The following is a 20,031-nucleotide window of genomic DNA, read 5'->3' as shown; positions in this document are numbered from 1 at the left end:
GGATGTGCATTTGAACAAGGCACTTAACCCTAATTGCTCCATTATGGCAGACCCTGGCAGTGACCCCATTCTCCGAAAGTAACTCAGGGGGAGTTGGGAGGTGCAAAAAAAACACATTTACAATTCACACATGAGTAGGAAATAGGACACGTAGAAGCGCTCGCGCACACACAAAGGCCAGTATCCCACCTCGAGGCAGAAATTCCAAATGTCACCAGCTGAAGTTTATAACTCTATTCAAAGGTCAGAGACTTGTTTGCCGGGTCAATGTTCAATTTTAGCCCTGCCACCAGATACTGCGGTTTCAAACCCGACACAAAACACACTGTCCAGTCTGAGACTGTCAGCATGGCCAAGTCTCTATGATGACTCAGTGTGGGGGGGATTTCTTGTGTCTAATTGAGCAACTTGGTGTATTAGTGCAGTGTTCGCCGGCTCATTGAGTCCCATTTATTGTGGTCTTTCCCACTCCCACCTCTCTGCTGTCTGTTTATTTTCTTTCCCTCTTAACTACCCTCTCTCCTTCCGTAAAATCTATTGTTTTCTCTTGTGTCTGTTGTGCAGGGATTTTGAGTTGTAATAGGTTACTTAAAAATGACAAGAATTCCAGACAATGTTACAGAAGGACATTTTAAGCCATTACTTAATTCTATTAATATCAAGCCTATCAATTTCAATAACACCAAGAAAGGGATAAAGTCAAATGGAAATGAACTGAGTAATCTGAGAAAAATGTGCAGTGTAAGACTATAAAGCCTGGTCTCAACGCTTTACGAGGAGAAAGGCATTTAAGGACAGAAAAATATGGACGTTTCCTGGTGTTGAACCTGTCACTCTGTCTTCCGTTTAGACTTTGCTCCATAACAGCACCGCCGGACACAGAAGAGGCATGTTTTGATGAAGAGGAGGGTGAGCAGCATCGCGATGGCCAGTAGGAAAGCGAACACGTCCAGGCTGTGGTACTGGTACCAGGTGAGCTCGTGGGCCTGGACTCTCAGGTGCTTGGCACCTTTATTCCTCATGGTGAACTCTATCCAGAACACTGCCTCATCCTTGGGACTGATGGGCCTGTCATGGTGGATCCTGGACAGCCTCAAGACGTTCTCCTTATACGACGGCTCGTTGATCACAGTGTTGAGTCCATCCACCAGATCCTGGGTTTTCATGGTGTTGATGTTCATGATGACCGCCGCCCCCTTGGCCTTCATGTGGACCATGTTGTCTGGCTGGTCAGCGAACATAGGAATTCCCACCATGGGGACTCCGTGATAGATGGCCTCATAGATGCCGTTGGTTCCACCGTGGGTGATGAAGGCTCTGGTCTTGGGGTGACCCAGCAGGTCATTCTGCGGGATCCAGTCCAAGACTCTGGTGTTGGGGGCCAGGGTCTCAGGCTTCTCCCCACTGAGCCTCCACAGGACCTTCTGGGGAATCTGCCCCAGGGCTGAGGCGATCATGTTCCCTTTCTCTGTGGTGAGGTTCTTGATCATGGACCCGAGGGTGAACACCACAATGCCGTCATCTCCAGAGCTCTGCACAAACTCCTCCATGTCGTCTGGTAAGGGCTTGGCAGGCTTGCAGTGGATTCCCCCCACAAACTTGAAGTTAGGGAGGAAAGGACGAGGGTAGTCAAAGTCCCAGTATGTCCGGATCAGCCACAAGTCAGCTTGGCCCATCACCTCACAATAAGTCGATGGCTTCCCTCGAATCTCACTGTAGTAGGCGTCTATGTCTTGCCAATAACCGTATGCCATCATGTCCTGGGACGCATAGAAGAGGAAGTTCAACAGTCTTTCAGTGAAGCTCATTTTGTCAGTTAACTTGATCATGGCACCAGGGACAAAGGATGGTGGAGAAGGCAGCTGCCCACAGAGCCTCTCCCACATGTGGGCAATAGAGAAACGCAGGGTGTAGACCAAAGGAATGCCCAGATCCTCAGCCACCAGGTCACTGCAGGGGTAGATTGGGTCGGATAACAGAACATCATACTTGGCCTCTCTCAGTCTCCTCATGACGGTCTCTGACCTCAGCAGTCCGTCACATATCTGGATGGAAAACTTTAATTCTCTTTTTGCAATATGATACTCCTTCCAATGGATCTGCAAGTAGCTCAGGTGGTCTATCTCGTACATGTGAAAGTGGATGAACTCCTCAAAGAAATCGTTCATCTGTTGCATTGAGATGGAGACGTTGAATCGTTCGTAGCTGAAGCGAGCCTTTTCCGTGGGGTCCATGTATACAGAGGCACTCTGCACCAGCACTGTAACACTGTGTCCTCTGTCAATCAGAGTCTCCAGTATAGGCTTGAGGTTGATCCAGTGACTGCCTTCAGTATGCCAAACTAATATGTTTCCACAGTTTACACTCCCTATGATACATAACTGTGCGATCACAAACACATAGATATCCCGTGTCAGCTTCATCATGACTGTGTGGAAGCGAGTTGAAAACCACCTTTTAAAACTTTTTCCAAAGTCAACCAATCATTAACTGAAGTTGAACTCTGTATTGCAGTACTATAGAGTATTCCTTCTGTCACATAAAACCAGATAAGCGAGCCACCGCCTTGATCTTTCGGTGTGAAAGGTAAAGGCAAGCACACAGACAGTAACCCTGCTTGTTCTGCTTGTCCCTACCCAGAGTCAAGCAGCTAGCTGCTTGTAAGCCCTGCCAGCAACACACTGTTCAGTCATAATAGGTACCAGTGCGATTCAAATCTTACAGAGGCGTCGGCAGCAGAATGGTAATCTCCCCCAAATCCTGGGCAGGAATGTAGGCCCAGGAAATAAATCAGGAGAGTTTTGTTATGGCAGAGGGGATAAACAAATGGGCTGAGGTACTCTGGATTTGCGCCAAATGGCACCCTATCCCCTTTATAGAGCACTACTTTTGATGAGAGCTTGATGGGCCCTGGTCAAACGTAGAGGGTTTTCTATGCATTTTGCATGGTGGTTTGGTGGATTCTGTGATATTGATTTACTGACATTATTAGCAGACATTTTTTTATTTATTGCACCTTTATTTAACCAGGTAGGCTAGTTGAGAACAAGTTCTCATTTGCAACTGCGACCTGGCCAAGATAAAGCATAGCAGTGTGAACAGACAACACAGAGTTACACATGGAGTAAACAATTAACAAGTCAATAACACAGTAGAAAAAAGAAAAAAAGGGGGAGTCTATATACATTGTGTGCAAAAGGCATGAGGAGGTAGGCGAATAATTACAATTTTGCAGATTAACACTGGAGTGATAAATGAGCAGATGGTCATGTACAGGTAGAGATATTGGTGTGCAAAAGAGCAGAAAAGTAAATAAATAAAAACAGTATGGGGATGGTGTAGGTAAAAATGGGTGGGCTATTTACCGATAGACTATGTACAGCTGCAGCGATCGGTTAGCTGCTCAGATAGCAGATGTTTGAAGTTGGTGAGGGAGATAAAAGTCTTCAACTTCAGCGATTTTTGCAATTCGTTCCAGTCACAGGCAGCAGAGGAAAAAACAAAGGAACTAAGGTCAGAACGTGACAACCTGCTTTAACTTCCCTGGCAGGAAACTGTGCGACCTGGAATTGCTTCAGCCTGATATTGAGGAGGAGAGGGGAGGAAAACAGGAGCAGGATGGTGGAGAATGCTCACAGCTGGGATCAAAAAACAGGATCAGATGGATAATGGCTCACAGGTGGGTGAATATGGACTAGCCCAGGTGGAAAAGCTGTTGCACTCTAAAGTTATCGGATACACCTGGAGCTGAGTGACTCTCTCTCAGGCTGGCGGAAAAATACTTCATAGGGTTAGTTGAATAGTTGAAAAAATGTCTAAATGTATTGCAAAAAGCAAACATCTGCCTCAACATACTTCTAGACAATTTGTGTGTGCATAGAAATCAGAACAGTGTTTCATTTACATGACAGCCTCTGTCTTACTTCAGGTACCTACAGCTCGTAACAAAGGAGTTAATTGTTCGATTTCCTGTAAGAAGTAACAACACTAACAAATAGCCAACCATTATGAAGAATAACTGTAACAAACGATCCCCTGAAAAGACCCCGTTTAGGATTCAATTCTGCCTTGCTGTCAATGCAGTTGCGATCCATTGACCCATTCAATTGTTACAAGTGTGACATTTCGACGAAGAGTTCACACAGCGTTTAAAGCACCCCCCCCCTGAAAAAAGTCCCTCAAATGCCAGCATTCCACTGTGAAGCTAATCTATTCCCTGACAAACAAGAGTTCTGAATGTCGCTGCACACTGCACACACGCGTGCACACGCACATTACTGCTACTCCTTCTGCAGGAGGCATGTGATGGGGAGAGAGGGACAATAAACGTTATTGTGCCTAGTTATCACACTGTTCCCCAGTGGGCCTATGAGAGCTCTCATGCTGGGAAAATCCCTATCGGGCACAAACATGCTTTAAAAAAGGTAGGACATGTAGACCTATACTCATTATGGTTGAAGATTACTGTGACTGTAAGTGATACTGGTGCGTTGGTGTGTGTTTAAAGAACAGCACACGCTGTACATGTCACGGCTGATTTCCTCCTCTTCGTCTGAAGGGATCGGACCAATACGCAGCGTGGTAGGTGTCCATAGTTGTTTTTAATGAATAAACCAAAACACTAACCGAACCGTGAATAACCGAAACAGTACCGTGTGGCACAAACACTGACACAGGAAACAATCACCCACAAAGTACCCACAGAATATGGCTGCCTAAATATGGTTCCCAATCAGAGACAACGATAGACTGCTGCCTCTAATTGAGAACCAATCTAGGCAACCACAGACATACACTATACCTAGATAAAGGGACAGCCCCATAAACATACAAAAAACCCTAGACAAGGAAAAACACATACATCACCCATGTCACACCCTGACCTAACCAAAATAACAAGGAAAACAAAGAATACTAAGGTCAGGGTGTGACAGTACATGTACCAGTAATGAGTCCTATGTTCCTAGCTGAATGCTGGAAAAACACCTGTAACAAGCAGCCTCTTTGGAATTATGAAATATTCAACACACAGAGTACTTAAGCCACAGAAAGTTGTCAGAGAAGTTAATTTGATACCGGTATTGAAAGAGAAGGGCCAAATAATGCAACTTTGGTTTGGGAAACATGTTCCCTTTCTTCCATGTATGACGAGGAGCTTGTTGCAATTCTGCTTTAGATCTGCTTAACAGTATTCATCTGCCGATGGTCTGAAGCTGAGCTCAGGCTGCAGTGACTCAGCATGATTAGATAGATGATTAGATAGATGATTAGATAGATTTGCTGATCCACAAGGAACCATTAAACATTGATAACCATAAGTGATCATTCACTTCTAAAAGTCTAAGCCTTTAGCGGGAGGGGGGGGGGGTCTACTAAAGCTATTGTTTTTAGATGGTCATACCATGGATAATTTATCTATTTGATTTTGAATTTTAGGATCCCTGTAGGTAGCAAAAAATACATGAATATAGAATTTGGCCTTTACTACTATAGCCCATAGAAACGCGTTGAATAACACATTCATAAATTGAAAAATAAATCATTAGGAATAAGCTTTTGAAGTGTCTTTCCTTTATCTAGGAGAAATAAGAAAGCTAAGGAAATATTTGTGTTTTTTGGACACCCACTTAACCCCATTTCTGTTGTTGGCACAAAACTACCCTTTCTACTTTTTTAAACTGGTACCGGTTACCTTCAGACGAGTTCCATGACGCTACAGACAGAAGTTGGCACATCGGTGGTCCCGACTTCAGACCTACCACCGATGGGGCTTGTGGGGGTCGTAGAGCAAAACGGAGAACACCATCACGAGAATCTCATCTTTCCATAGACTGAAGGCCAAACTGTTCCGACGCTACAGACGTTTCCGTGAGAAGACTGATTTTGGGGATGTCTCATGGTCTGACAAACACCGCTCTAGCTCGGCCAACTTCCACCGCAGATTTGATTGTGTGTAGTACATCCACATAGGCGGATGCGATGGATTGAGACGCAGCCCATGTGTATCTCTAGCTTAAATTGATTGATTTTGATGGGGATTTTTTAGTATTATGCTACTTAGATTGACGCACTGGTGTGTCAATAGACTCTTGAGGATTCAACCACTGATGACCATTCATGTTATCAATCACATCACCCTCTCACCTGGTATGATCGATGTGTTTTATTGTTCACAGTTTTTAAGGGGATTGGATGTTGATGATTGATGTTCCACTCTCTGAACCCTCCAAAGAGTGCGTGACATAAGCATTAGTACGCATTCTGTTGTATCTGAGATTATGTCAACATCAACTAGGAAAGTGAAGATATAGATGGAGACATCTGACAGAGGACATGACTTGTACACACTGTACATCATACCGGGTGAGAGGGCAATGTGATTGATAACATGAATGGTCAACAATGGTTCATGGTTACTTAGGTAATGAACAAAACAATGGGAAAAGGCACTGTTAGGTTCAAATTGATCTTAAACGTTTGTGACGTATGTGTCACTTAATATGTTTTCCACTCCAATCCTGAGGCAAATCTGTGTTAATGTGCACCACTGAACAGCCGCTACGCAGTCATGCTGTCAGACAAAAGTTTAGGATTAAAGTGACAATTGATATGACAAGATTACCACTGGGATCAATGTTTAACAATATGATTTGTGTAACCTTCTCAGACCAAATGGCAAGTAAGTAAGCCTTGTCCGGGCCAGAATGGCCAATTGGGCAAGAGGCTGCAAAATCTCTTGTTTTTCTTGTGCAGGGATTTTTAACTAGATTCAGCCGTGGTAATTTTTCTTGAGTGGATAGATAATTTGATCCAAGAAGCCTTAACAGATATTGCATTTGACAAAAACATAAACATTTCAAACCTGGATTACATTGGTCCACGATCACATTCTGTAGGTCTCTTTATTTCATTTTTGTTTTAAGCCTATCCCAAACCTTAACCCTTACCGTACATACATTTCCAGTCAAAAGTTTGGACACACCTACTCATTCAAGGGTTTTTATACATTGTAGAATACTAGTGAAGATATCAAAACTATGAAATAACACATATGCATGCGCACATCATGATATATTGCATTTACATGTTGTTTAAACATATGAAAATATTTGTATTCATAAATAAGATGAAGTAATCTGCACCCTTGGTTTGGTGTTTTAACGGTTTAGAGGGAACATAAGCATACAGGTATAGACAGGAACCCACAGGATATCTGGGATGAAATAGAAAGTTCTGTCACTCCACTTCCTTCATTTGGAGGTCCGGGATCGGCTTCCATTCACAGCACAGTATTTTTTGTCAGCGTTAACCCATTTGATTGTGTGTAGTACTCTTCATTTGTGTTGAAAGTCTGTAATACTAGTTTGAACACAGAGAGTGACGAAAAAGCCCCAGAGGTCCCCACAGGGACATCTAATCTGTGTAAGGCACCATAGCTGTCTGCCTCTTGTGAGTGTCAGAGAGTGGAGGAGGAAATGGGCTGGATCTTATTCATGCTGTTCTCTTTGCTGAAATCAAAAGTGCTTTGCTGTCTTCTTCTTTTTCTCCACTACATTGCTCTCTCCTCAGCACTTTCCTAGCAGATCAAGCGTTGATAAAGAGACAAAGCCTCCACCGTCTCCTTAGGCTCCTTTGTGGCTTCTGTCCAGATCTCTGCACACCACCCCAGCCACTGCTCACCCCCCACCCTGCTTCGCGATCCATTGCTGAGGGTTTATGTGCCAAGCCCTGATTCAGCAGGAACAACGATTGATTATGCTGAGATGGTGATGTTTTCAGAGCAGAGGGAAAAAAATCTATGTTGACACACTAGCTCTGCTCCCCACTTGATGAGGCCAAATAGTAGAATGTTCATGTTTATCCGGATTTATGAGGTTTTGGTTGGTAAAGACTCAGTTATTTATCATTGGGGGTTGGCTTGAACAGACTTGAGTTGTTGAACTTCTAAATTACATCTACCCACATTTGCATAACATGAAAGTTTCTAATTTTCTATAGCCTACTCATCAGTTTGTTCGGGGTTGCATGCATGGCAGAATGGTAAACTAGAAAGAAAGAGGGTCTTTAAAGAACAGGCTTAATTTGAATTTGAATGGAGAATATGCACTGCGCCCCCGGATTTCTTAAGCAAAGTCCAATGAACGTTATCAGCTCACCATCCAGCCTACACAGCAGAATTGTATATTCATTTCGTGTTAATTGAGTTCTTTGATCCAACGGGCACCAAGAGAGACAGAGAGATACTGCATGTCTAATTAGTTTACCATGCCTTTGTATCTGCACGCACATCTCAACAGAGTGCCAGTAGCGTTATGAATGAACGCCCCGCGCGAGTTAATTCTGCGGTAGCAGGGCTCGCGCTGCCTCCTCGAGTACCGGTGTCGGCTTGAGGCTCTCTGATTGGCTATCTCACAGCATGCCCAGGTGCTGACAAGAGGATGGAATCAGCAGCTGGATCTCACCGCGTTGCATGACAGAGACACCGAGAACAAGGTGCGCCTGGTTATCTTTCCAGTTTTATGCTTACCCAGATATTTTTTTGAAATTGGCAGGAGAATCATCAACACAAGGAGAACAACTATACGTAAAGTCTCACCTCAGCGGGTCTGCGCCCTCTCACTCTAATCCAAACCTCGTGACTCTTCTACGGTTCCTGCTGCAACCGCTGCGTAGGGAAAACAACCCGAAGGCAAGGCAGTCAAAGTATCTGAGAGACATATCTGGAGGAAGTTTACCCTTGTACACGTATCTGAACGCATCCTCCCACGTTGTGTGTCTGGGAGAGCGCTCTGTTTGGAGTCTGTAGCTGGCGGTCATCCGGCGCCCATTGATCTCGTGTAAGTGATCGATTATCAATTCAACTTCTCCTTTTGAGTTATTATAGTCTACCTTTGCCATATGATCGCAAGTAGCATTGACCAAAATTAAGAATGCCCAGATTCAAGATTGAAATAAACTTTGTCCTTGTTGAGAAATAGCTAGACAGAGGCTACCTTGCATGATAGGCCTATCTATACGTTTGTTTACCTCGTTATAGCCTATCCATGTGGACAGATATGACCTATTTTTTTTGTATTCATTAGCCTGTTTTCTGATGAAGGTGACACAACAGCGGGAACCGAAATCCCCTCACCACATTCGTTTATCAACGCCACCTGTTACGCATGTTGATCACTGATGTTAATGCATGACATTGATGATGTGTTTCAATGGATGGATAGCTGCACTGCAGCAATTGAATTCACGAGGTTCGATCTGAGAAAAAGGGATTGCGTAGATTACACCCTGATTTAAAACGTCAATGTAGTTGTAGCCATAGAAATATAATCACATTCATGCAAAATGCATAAAGAGACCTGGCAATCGGTGTAAATGCGACGTATCAGGCACAACATGGTCAATTTCAGGATGCATGATGCAGCGGTAATATACAGGCTAATGTAGGTAATTGTGAACAAGTGTTTGGATGCCTCTGACGGTGCAAGGAGGAGTGGCCTTGGTCAAAACCATGGCAATGAATGAATATGGGTGAGACTGAGTCACGAGAGCGGATTGGGGTGGGGGGTTTAGATCAGCGGGAGAAATGTGATGTGTGTCAGGCTGCCAAAAAGTGACGGCTTGCAGTCGTATCTGGACTGGGGGACTGGTGGGAGTTTTATATTTACTAATGTAATATTATATCCCATGATGTATACTTTGTATTTGGAGCCTTAATATAAGCAAAGCAAGCATGCATACTGAGTGTTGGCTGCAGACACTGTGATGCCTAGACTTAGTGATGCCATTGTTCTCACCTGTTGGTCAGCAAGGTGATGTCTGAAAATGTATGACAATACAGACTGCAAAATGCTAAGTAGTGTTAGCTTATGGACACATAAAAAAGCAGGCCTTATTATACTACTGCACCTGTCTATGTTTATCTTTGATTGGCAAAATATTGTCTTTAAATTCAACAATATCCTACTCTAGGTTAACAATTGGCTACTCACAATAATTAACATCAATATGCCACATTGTGTACATCTGATAGGCTATCAATGTTTATTATAGGCTAGTATACATCTGTATGGTGTGTTATGTTGATGTTAACATTCTAGGATCCTGTCTCCTTTTTTAATTCATATGTATTTGGTGAAAGGTGAAAGTGATGTCATCAGCACAGTTACACAGTAGTTTATTCACAGAAACCGTTGGATACTGCAGGTTGCGAATACAATGCAGCTTATTCTCACCTTGCCGCCTACTATAGAGGGTGGTAATTGGGAGGAATGTGCATGGTGTGATACGATGTAAGACAGTGACAAATGATCAGGTGTTCTTCCCAACCTGAAACCTGAGTTCCCACGTACAGGGCCCAGAATAGGGCCGAAATGGCACCCTAATACCCATAGTGCTTGGCTCTGGTGAAAAGTAGTGCACTATATAGGGAATAGGGTGCCATCCATGTATTCAGTTGTTCCTCTATCTCCAACATTAACCCTGAAAGCACAGAGCCTTGCTATTGGTCACACATCATAGGCCAATGGATAAACTTCAAGTGGCTAAGTCCTTTCATTTTATTCATAAGATACATCTTAGAATTCAAATGTCCTTCTCACTCAGTGGATGCGTAACAAATGGCAGCATATACCCTCCATATTGCACTTATTTTGACCAGAGCCCTTTGGGCCCTTGTCTAAAGTAGTGCACTATTTACAATAAGGGTGTCATTACGGATGCAGATAATGAGAGCTGTCCTCTCCCTTCTGGTTGAGGGTAAGCACTGATCCTTAAGCTAGCCTCCGAGAGGCTAAAACAAGCAGTTAATTTAGTGCTTGGCTGCCCCTGCCCTTTGAGCTCACAGGCCTGCTTGTTATGCATTCATCTGCTGTGGAGCCCTAGCTGGGTTGCATTGACACCATTACTGTATATAACAGACAGCCTAGCCAACATACAATAAGGTTGTCAGTGTGTGGTTTCATGTCACAATGTGTTAGTAGGTCTGTGCACAATATCGTGTGTGGGTGGGTGGATGGATGTACCCGTGTCGATGTATGTGTGAATTTCCATTTGAGTGTGTGGGTTTCTGTCTCTGAAGAATAGCATACCCTCCTAACCTTGGACATCCTCAGCTGAGATGTTCTTCAGTCTGACCCAGTTCCATCTGGTATCCACAATCCTGGCCTATATGTTGCTGTTTCATACTGTATCTATTCAATACATATGCTCTCAATACACATGGTGTTATTATTGTCTCTCGTTTAGTCACACAAAGGCCAGGGAAGTCAAAGCTGAACAACAACTAACATTGTTTGTTTACTTAAAGAGAAAGCATCAATTGAAACATTAGATAAATATAGCTGCGAGCAGCAATGAACGGGGTTCACAGGATGACCGAAAGGACACCAGATCAGTTGGATAACAAAGCAAGCCTATCATGTAGGAACTGTCTTCCTTTGTGCAATCATGAGTCTAAAGGAGGAGATGATGATTTTGAGCATTAGCGTTACATATGCAAATAATGAGTTGTGAATGGTTTCCTTTTTTTATATATCAATACCAAATTCAATGTGGTTAATCTCAGTGATTTCCATGATGGCGATGACAAGTTTCAAGTTGATGGGCTACTGTGGAATGGATTTACAGTGGTTTAAATGGACATGTAAAATCAGATTGTTGATTTGTCTGACTGGCTGAACAACACCTTATCATCTGAAGCCGTGGAATCCCATCATCCAAGACCTGCCAAATCTCTACATTCATTTTTTTTTTACAGCTTCTTTGAGATTCTCTTTGTAATGACAAGCGCTATATAAAATACATCTATGATTATTATTGTGATTAGTCCAAAAACCAAGTTTAGAGTGAATCTAACTTTAGTCAGATTTGTTATGATTATTTTAAGCAATAGCGTTACATATATATATATATATATATACATAGTCCAAAAAGTGAATCGTTAATATTGGCCTTCTTTTTTAAAGATATCAATGCCAAAGTTAACATGGTTCACCGTGATAATGCCTTTGATACCCTAAACCGTTTCAAGTTCATAGGCCATTGTGAAGTGGTTTTTCAAAGGGTTTAAATGGACACATAAAATCAGATATGATTTTATCAAAACTTACCTGACACATTTCTCAGCCATCTCTAAACCAATCCCTTATCCTTTCTCAAACTAAATTAAGAGATATACCAAGGGCCTACATACGGAATGTGTTATTGGGAAAGGTTTTCAAAAAAGAAGGCACATTTGTTTAGCATGAGTAAAGACATGACGGCCCTGAATTTGTCTGAACCGTCTGTGCTTCTCCTTCCAATAGGGCGCTTCCCCTTTAATTCCCAATTAAATAGCCACCATCAGATGCGCAAAAGTGGGGTTGTGATGGAGACGTGAATGAGGATGTGTTCAACCCTCAGTTCTGAAGCTTCTCTCTTCCGTATGTTTTGTTGCTTTTAAACGTGTGCTTTTGTAGCCTAATGGCAAGTTTACCCAGGATCGCGTGCACTCTTTGCTTCCATTGGAGTCCGTTGTTCTTTGTGGCTTTTCTCCGCTGGAGATCTGCTGGCAGATTGGATTGTCTGACTGACCACAACCTTTTTGTATTCGCTATTTCATTTGTTTTGGTGTGATGTATTCCGTGATGGTTTATGTAGGTAGTTGTAATTAGGATTCATATTAGGATTTGATACGCTTTACAGTTGTGTGGAAAAATAATTGTTATTTTGATTGTATGATTGATACTGGGTTTACACGACACTTGTATGAACGGACAAACGTTGCGTGAGTAAGGTCACTTGAGTTCCCTAAACTTCTTTACCGGGCTGGACTCTTTTATTTTTTTTGTTTGTTTTAGGCCCGAGGTACAGGACTTTTCTGGAAGAACCAGAACTCATTGTTATTATTATGTGTGTGTGATCATTTATGTTGTTAATACAACCCATGCAAAAGAATACAGTTGTTTTTGAAGTTATTTCCAATGTTTTAAGGGTTTATGAAAAGTGTATTTCAATCCTGACATTTACATATGTCCTTTGTATATATATATTTATCTTTAGTAGACCTACTCTAAAAGTAAAGAGTAAAATTATGGTAAGGGTAGATGGGACTCATTCCCTCCCAAACCAAAAGGAGAAACCAATATTTTCTCTGGTAGACACAACCTACCTGGCACCCCTATAAACAATAGCCTCAAGTCAAAACCGTTACAATACAACGTTTCAAGTCTCTGTCAAACGGGGCGGTGGATATGTGATAATGCTTATAACAGTGCCCCCTGTAGGCCAATCGGTGCAATTCTATTAGACCAAGTTCTCATGGACTCTAGTTTCTGTGTGCCAATTACAAAAGTTAGCCATTCTATGCTTGAGTTTTTTTTTACCATGTCAAGGGGAAAAAATGTGAACCCCCAATGAGGAGTTGCATTGTGGGATTGATGGTGTCTGTGATGACTCATTAGTTCGGGTTAGGCTATCCATGTATTGGTGATGTAAAACTAGGGCAATTCCACAGTAAAGGAATCATTCCAGGGTTTTTCTTTATTTTCACTATTTTCTACATGATAGAATAATAGTGAAGACATAGAAACTATGAAATAACACATGGAATAATGCAGTAACAAAAAAAGTGTTAAACAAATCAAAATATATTTGAGATTCTTCAAAATTAGCCACCCTTTGCCTTGATGACAGCTTTGCACACTCTTAACATTCTCTCAACCAACTTCATGAGGTTGTCACCTGGAATCCATTTCAATTAACAGGTGTACCTTGTTAATTTGTGGTATTTCTTTCCTTCTTAATGTGTTTGAGCCAATCAGTAGTGTTGACAAGGTAGGGGTGGTATACAGAAGATAGCCCTATTTGGTAAAATACAAAAGTCCATATCATGGCAAGAATGGCTCAAATAAGAAAAGAGAAACAACAGTCCATCATTACTTTAAGACATGAAGGTCAGTCAATACATCAAATATTAATAACTTTGAAAGTTTCTTCAAGTGCAGTCGCAAGAACTATCAAGCGCAATGATGAAACTGGCTCTCATGAAGACCGCCACAGGAAAGGAAGACCCAGAGTTACCTCTGCTGCAGAGGATAAGTTCATTAGTTACCAGCCTCAGAAATCTTAGCCCAAATAAATGCTTTACAGAGTTCAAGTAACAGACATCTCAACATCAACTGTTCAGAGTAGACTGCATGAATCAGTCCTTCATGGTCGAATTGCTGCAAAAACAACACTACTAAAGGACACAAATAATAATAAGAAACTTGCTTGTGCCAAGAAACAAAAGCAATGGACATTTAACCAATGGAAATCTGTCCTTTGGTCTGATGAGTCCAAATGTGAGATTTTTGGTTCCAAGCGCTGTGTCTTTGTGAGACGCGGAGTAGGTGAACAGATGATCTCTGCATGTGTGGTACCCACCGTGAAGCATGGAGGTGTGGGGGTGCTTTGCGTTGAAACTCTCTGTGATTTATTTAGAATTCAAGGCACACTTACCCAGCATGGCTACCACAGCATTCTGCAGTGATATGCCATCCCATCTGGTTTGCGCTTAGTAGGACTACCATTTGTTTTTCAACAGGACAATGACCTGAAACACACTTCCAGACTGTGTAAGGGCTATTTGACCAAGAAGTAGAGTGATGGACTGCTGCATCAGTTGAGCTGGCCTCCACAATCATCCAACAATTTGAGATGGTTTGGGATGAGTTGGACAGCAGAGTGAAGCAAAAGAAGCCAAAAAGTGCTCAGCATATGTGGGAACTCCTTCAAGACTGTTGAAAAAACATTCCAGGAGAAGCTAGTTGAGATTGCCAAGAGTGTGAAAAGCTGTCATCAAAGCAAAGGGTGGCTACTTTGAAGAATCTAAAATCTGAAATATATTTTGATTTGTTTAACACTTTTGTTTTTTTTACTACATGATTTCATCGTTTTGATGTCTTCACAATTATTCAACAAAAAATGTTTTTAAAAACCCATGAATGAGTAGATGTGTCCAGTCTTTTGACTGGTTCTTTACGTCAAACCAAAACCATTTTATTTCAAAGTTTATAAAAACCTGTCATGCCCTGACCTTAGTTTCCTTAGTTTTCTTTATTGTTTTGGTCAGGGTGTGACTAGGGTGGGTATGTTAGTTTTTGTATTGTCTAGGTTATTTTGTATATTTTGTATATCTAGGGGTTTTTGCAAGTCTAAGTATATGTAGGTCTATGGTGGCCTGAATTGGTTCCCAATCAGAGGCAGCTGTCTATCGTTGTCTCTGATTGGGGACCATATTTAGGTATTTGGGAAGGACTGCCCGTTCCATGATCTCGCCATCACGGTTGACAACTCCATTGTGTCCTCCTCCCAGAGCGCTAAGAACCTTGGTGTGATCCTGGACAACACCCTGTCGTTCCTGTCGTTCTCAACCAACATCAAGGCGGTGGCCCGTTCCTGTAGGTTCATGCTCTACAACATCCGCAGAGTACGACCCTGCCTCACACAGGAAGCGGCGCAGGTCCTAATCCAGGCACTTGTCATCTCCCGTCTGGATTACTGCAACTCGCTGTTGGCTGGGCTCCCTGCCTGTGCCATTAAACCCCTTCAACTCATCCAGAACGCCGCAGCCCGTCTGGTGTTCAACCTTCCCAAGTTCTCTCACGTCACCCCGCTCCTCCGTTCTCTCCACTGGCTTCCAGTTGAAGCTCGCATCCGCTACAAGACCATGGTGCTTGCCTACGGAGCTGTGAGGGGAACGGCACCTCAGTACCTCCAGGCTCTGATCAGGCCCTACACCCAAACAAGAGCACTGCGTTCATCCACCTCTGGCCTGCTCGCCTCCCTACCACTGAGGAAGTACAGCTCCCGCTCAGCCCAGTCAAAACTGTTCGCTGCTCTGGCCCCCCAATGGTGGAACAAACTCCCTCACGACGCCAGGACAGCGGAGTCAATCACCACCTTCCGGAGACACCTGAAACCCCACCTCTTTAAGGAATACCTAGGATAGGATAAGTATTTCCCCCCCCCCTTTAAGATTTAGATGCACTATCGTAAAGTGACTGTTCCACTGGATGTCATAAGGTGAATGCACCAATTTGTAAGTCGCTCTGGATAAGTGCGTCTGCTAAATGACTTAAATGTAAATGTAAATGTAGGTAGCCATTTTTCCATAGGGTATTTGTGGGATCTTATTCTATGTTTAGTTGCCTGTCTGCACTTCTCATATTTAGCTTCACGGTTTGTTTGGTTATTTTGTTAGTTTTTTCAGTGTTCTTTCTTAATTAAATAAGAATGTATGCATATCACGTTGCGCCTTGGTCTCCTCCATACAACAAACGTGATTAAACCATAGAACTCTATGCCCAAGGACTACTTTGAACTATTTACGCAGATAATTTCACAAAAACAAATAATGGAAGAACTGTGTAGATGCAAAGATTGTTAACAGAATTACAGTGAAATCTACCTCAGTTTTGTTAAATACATTACTTTCAGAAAGTATTCACACTCCTTGACTTTTTAAACATTTTGTTGGTTTACATCCGGGATTTAAAATTACTGAATTGTATTTAACTCTACTGTGCTGTTCTGTACTGTGATGTCTAAACTTGTGAAACATATACATTCTTTCTGCAGGCATCTTTGAATCTTAGTTCGGAGCGTAGACATTGGTTTCAGCAAGTATTCATACCCCTTGATTTTTTCCCCCCACATTTTGTTGTGTTACAGCCTGAATTAAAAATGTATTCAATTGTTTTGTTTTTCTCACTTATCTACACAAAACAACGCATAATAACAAAGTGAAAACCTACTTTTAGACATTTTTGCTAAGTTATTGAAAATTAAATACAGAAATATCTCATTTACATAAGTATTATTTTTGTCACTGGCCTACTCACAGTACCCCATAATGTCAAAGTGTAATTCTTATTTCAAAATATTTACAAATGAATGAAAAATGAAGAATCTGAAATGTATTCAACACCTTTGTTATGGCAAGCCTAAATGGACTCCTTCTGTGTACAATAACGGTGTTTAACATGATTTTTTTTCATCTCTGTACACCACACCTACAATTATCTGTAAGGTCCCTCAGTCAAGTAGTGAATTTCAAACACAGATTCAACCTCAAAGATCAGGGAGGTTTTCCAATGTCTCGAAAAGAATGTCACCTATTGGTAGATTGAAAAAAAGCTGACATTGAATTCCCCTTTGAGCATGATGAAGTTATTAATTACACTTTGGATGGTGTATCAATACACCCAGTCACTGTCACGACTTCCGCCGAAGTCGGATCCTCTCCGACCGCGTCACCGGTCTTCTGGCCATCATCGATCCATTTTCCATGTGTTTTGTTTTTCCTCACACCTGTTTTCAATTCACTCAAATATTTAACCATCTGTCCCCCCCATGTGTGGGATTGTTTATTGTAAGTGCTTGTGCACATGTTGACAGGTGCGCAACGGGTTTTGTACCCATGTCTTGTTACTCTTTATGCCGTTGGTTTTGCAATTAAACTGCTTTGGCTATTACTTAGTTCTGCTCTCCTGCATCTGACTTCCCTGCCACCAGTTACGCACCCCTTACAGAATCCCACACCTGAATATGGAGTCAGCAGGAGCAGGTGCCCCTGGTATGGGGGTCGAGGAGCTTGTCCAGGAACATACAGCAATGCTCCACCATCTCGGTGCCGCCATGGACCGCGTCGTCCAAGCTATGGACCGCTGGGAGAGACTGAGAGTGCCTTCAGTACCTCCACCAGCACAACAGGGGCCTCCACTACTCGCTACCCCTGCACCCGGTTCCAGTGTGATTCTCCTCGCCCTCCCCGGGTATGACGGGACGGCTGCCCGCTGCCAGGGTTTCCTGCTGCAGTTGGAGCACATGTTGGCAACCGTCCACCTGGCTCCTTCGGGCCGTTAAAGGGTGTCAGCCCTCGTCTCATGCCTCTCGGGGAAAGCCCTGGAGTGGGCCAACGCCGTGTGGTTGGAAGGAGATGCGGTGATGGACCAATTTGAGGAGTTCACCCGTTGTTTCCGGGCAGTCTTCAACCACCCACCCGAGGGTAGAGTGGCGGGTTAATGTCTTTTCCACCTGCGGCAGGGGACAAGAAGCGCACAGGAGTTCGCTTTGGACTTTCGGACCCTGGCCGTCGGTGTGGGATGGAACGACAGGGCCCTGTTCGACCACTATCGCTGTGGTTTGCGCGAGGAAGTCCGTTGAGAGTTAGCTTGCAGGGACACCACCCTCACATTCGACCAGCTGGTGGACCTGTTCATTCGGCTGGATAACCTGCTGGCTACCCGCGGACGTCCAGATCGGGGTCTGTTGGTTCTATCCCCATAGTTTACGGATCCCTATCGTTCCTGTGGATATGCCCTTCCCAGTTCACGCCTTGAGATAGTCAACCATTAGGGTCAGGGTTGACTAGGGAGGCCACCACTCCTCTGGGCATGGTGACGCAGGGGGTCACACGGAGAAAATCGGTCTCTTTCTCATTGACTCTCCTGTGTTTCCCATGGTGCTTGGCCTACCCTGGTTAGCTTGTCATGACCCCATTGTTTCATGGCAACGGAGGGCTCTTACAGGGTGGTCACGAGAGTGCTCAGCGAGGTGTTTAGGGGTTTCCGTTGGTGCTTCTACGGTGGAAAGTCCAGACCAGGTCTCCACCGTGCGCATTCCCCCCAAATATTCAGATTTGGCTCTCGCCTTCTCCAAAAAGAACGCGACTCAATTACCACCCCATCGATGTAGGGATTTTGCGATAAATCTCCTGGTAGACGCCGAACTTCCCAGGAGTCACATGTATCCCCTGTCACAGGCGGAGATGGTGGCTATGGAAACATATGTCTCCGAATCCCTGCGTCGGGTACATTCGGTCCTCCACTTCACCCGCCTCCTCGAGTTTATTTTTTGTGAAGAAGGATGGAGGTCTGCGCCCATGTATTGACTATCGAGTACAGTTACTCGCTACCTTTTATCGCCACGGCAATTGAGTCAATGCACAGAGCACGCTTCTTCACCAAACTTGATCTCAGGAGTGCTTACAATCTGGTGCGTATCCGGGAAGGAGACGAGTGGAAGACAGCATTCAGTACGACATCAGGGCATTATGAGTACCTCATCATGCTCCATCAGTTTTCCAAGCGTTTGTAGACAAGATTTTCAGGGATGTGCACGGGCAGGGTGAAGTGGTGTATATTGATGACATTCTAATATACTCCCCCTACACGCCCCGAGCATGTGTCCCTGGTGCTGAAGGTGCAAGGTCGACTGTTGGAGCATGACCTGTACACCAAGGCTGAGAAATGCCTGTTCTTCCAACAGTCTGTCTCCTTCCTAGGGTACCGCTTTTCCACTTCAGGTGGAGATGGAGTGACCGCATCTCAGCCGTGCGTAATTGGCCGACTCCCACCATAGTAAAGTAAGTCCAGCGGTTCCTATGGTTTGCCAATTACTACTGGAGGTTTATCCGGGGTCCCATTACCTCATTGCTGAAGGGGGGGCCTGGTACTTTTGCAGTGGTCAGCTGAGGCGGACAGGGCTTTTGGTCACCTGAGGGCTCTGTTTACCTCGGCTCCCATGCTGGACCATCCGGATCCCTCTTTTGCGTTCACAGTGGAGGTTTACGCGTGCTCTCTCAGCGGTCGGGTACGCCACCGAAGCTCAGCCCGGTGGAGTGAAACTTAGAAGCGGGGGACCGGGAGCTGTCGGCTGTCGTCAAGGCTCTGATGGCGTGGAGACATTGGCTTGAGGGGGTTAAATACCATTTTCTCATCTGGACTGACCACTGCAATCTGGAGTACATCCGGGCAGCTAGGAGACTTAACTCTCGCCAGGCAAGGTGGGGCATGTTTTTCATCTTTTTTTCCCCCTTCACACGAAGTTTCCAAAACGTGAAGGCAGACGCACTGTCCCCGACTGTATGACACAGAGGAGCGGCCCATGGATCCCAATCCTGGCCTCCAAGCCTGGTGGCGCCGGTTAGTGTGGGAGCTGGACACGGACATTGGGCAGGCGTTACGTGCAGAGCACGTGGGGCCATTTAAAGTCCTGAGGAGAGTGAAC

At 43.9% G+C, this 20,031-nt stretch overlaps 2 protein-coding genes across 7 annotated transcripts in view; one reads left to right on the top strand and one right to left on the bottom strand.

The window, feature by feature from the left end:
* Positions 1–611: 611 nt before the first annotated feature.
* LOC124039804 (UDP-glucuronosyltransferase 2A1-like) lies at positions 612–2,483 on the bottom strand. The gene has a single exon (XM_046356199.1). The coding sequence runs from the start codon at positions 2,424–2,426 to the stop codon at positions 831–833; it is 1,596 nt and encodes a 531-aa protein (XP_046212155.1). The 5' UTR covers positions 2,427–2,483; the 3' UTR covers positions 612–830.
* Positions 2,484–8,340: 5,857 nt separating this feature from the next.
* Positions 8,341–20,031, top strand: part of myripb (myosin VIIA and Rab interacting protein b) — a 217,807-nt gene continuing 206,116 nt past the window's right edge. For 3 of the 6 annotated variants that reach the window (XR_006839632.1, XR_006839633.1, XM_046356192.1), the window contains exon 1: positions 8,341–8,837. The gene's annotated coding sequence lies outside the window, so the exon portion shown is untranslated. The remainder of the gene's footprint in view (positions 8,838–20,031) is intronic. The other 3 variants (XM_046356195.1, XM_046356191.1, XM_046356198.1) reach the window with 2 other exon arrangements.

Source organism: Oncorhynchus gorbuscha, linkage group LG07 (genome assembly GCF_021184085.1).
Source record: "Oncorhynchus gorbuscha isolate QuinsamMale2020 ecotype Even-year linkage group LG07, OgorEven_v1.0, whole genome shotgun sequence".
Lineage (NCBI taxonomy): Eukaryota > Metazoa > Chordata > Actinopteri > Salmoniformes > Salmonidae > Oncorhynchus > Oncorhynchus gorbuscha.
This window is presented reverse-complemented; position numbering and strand designations above follow the sequence as displayed.

Coding starts and splice junctions, on each gene's coding strand:
- LOC124039804 (XM_046356199.1), bottom strand. CDS start 2,426: ATGATGAAGCTGACACGGGATATCTATGTGTTTGTGATCGCACAGTTA.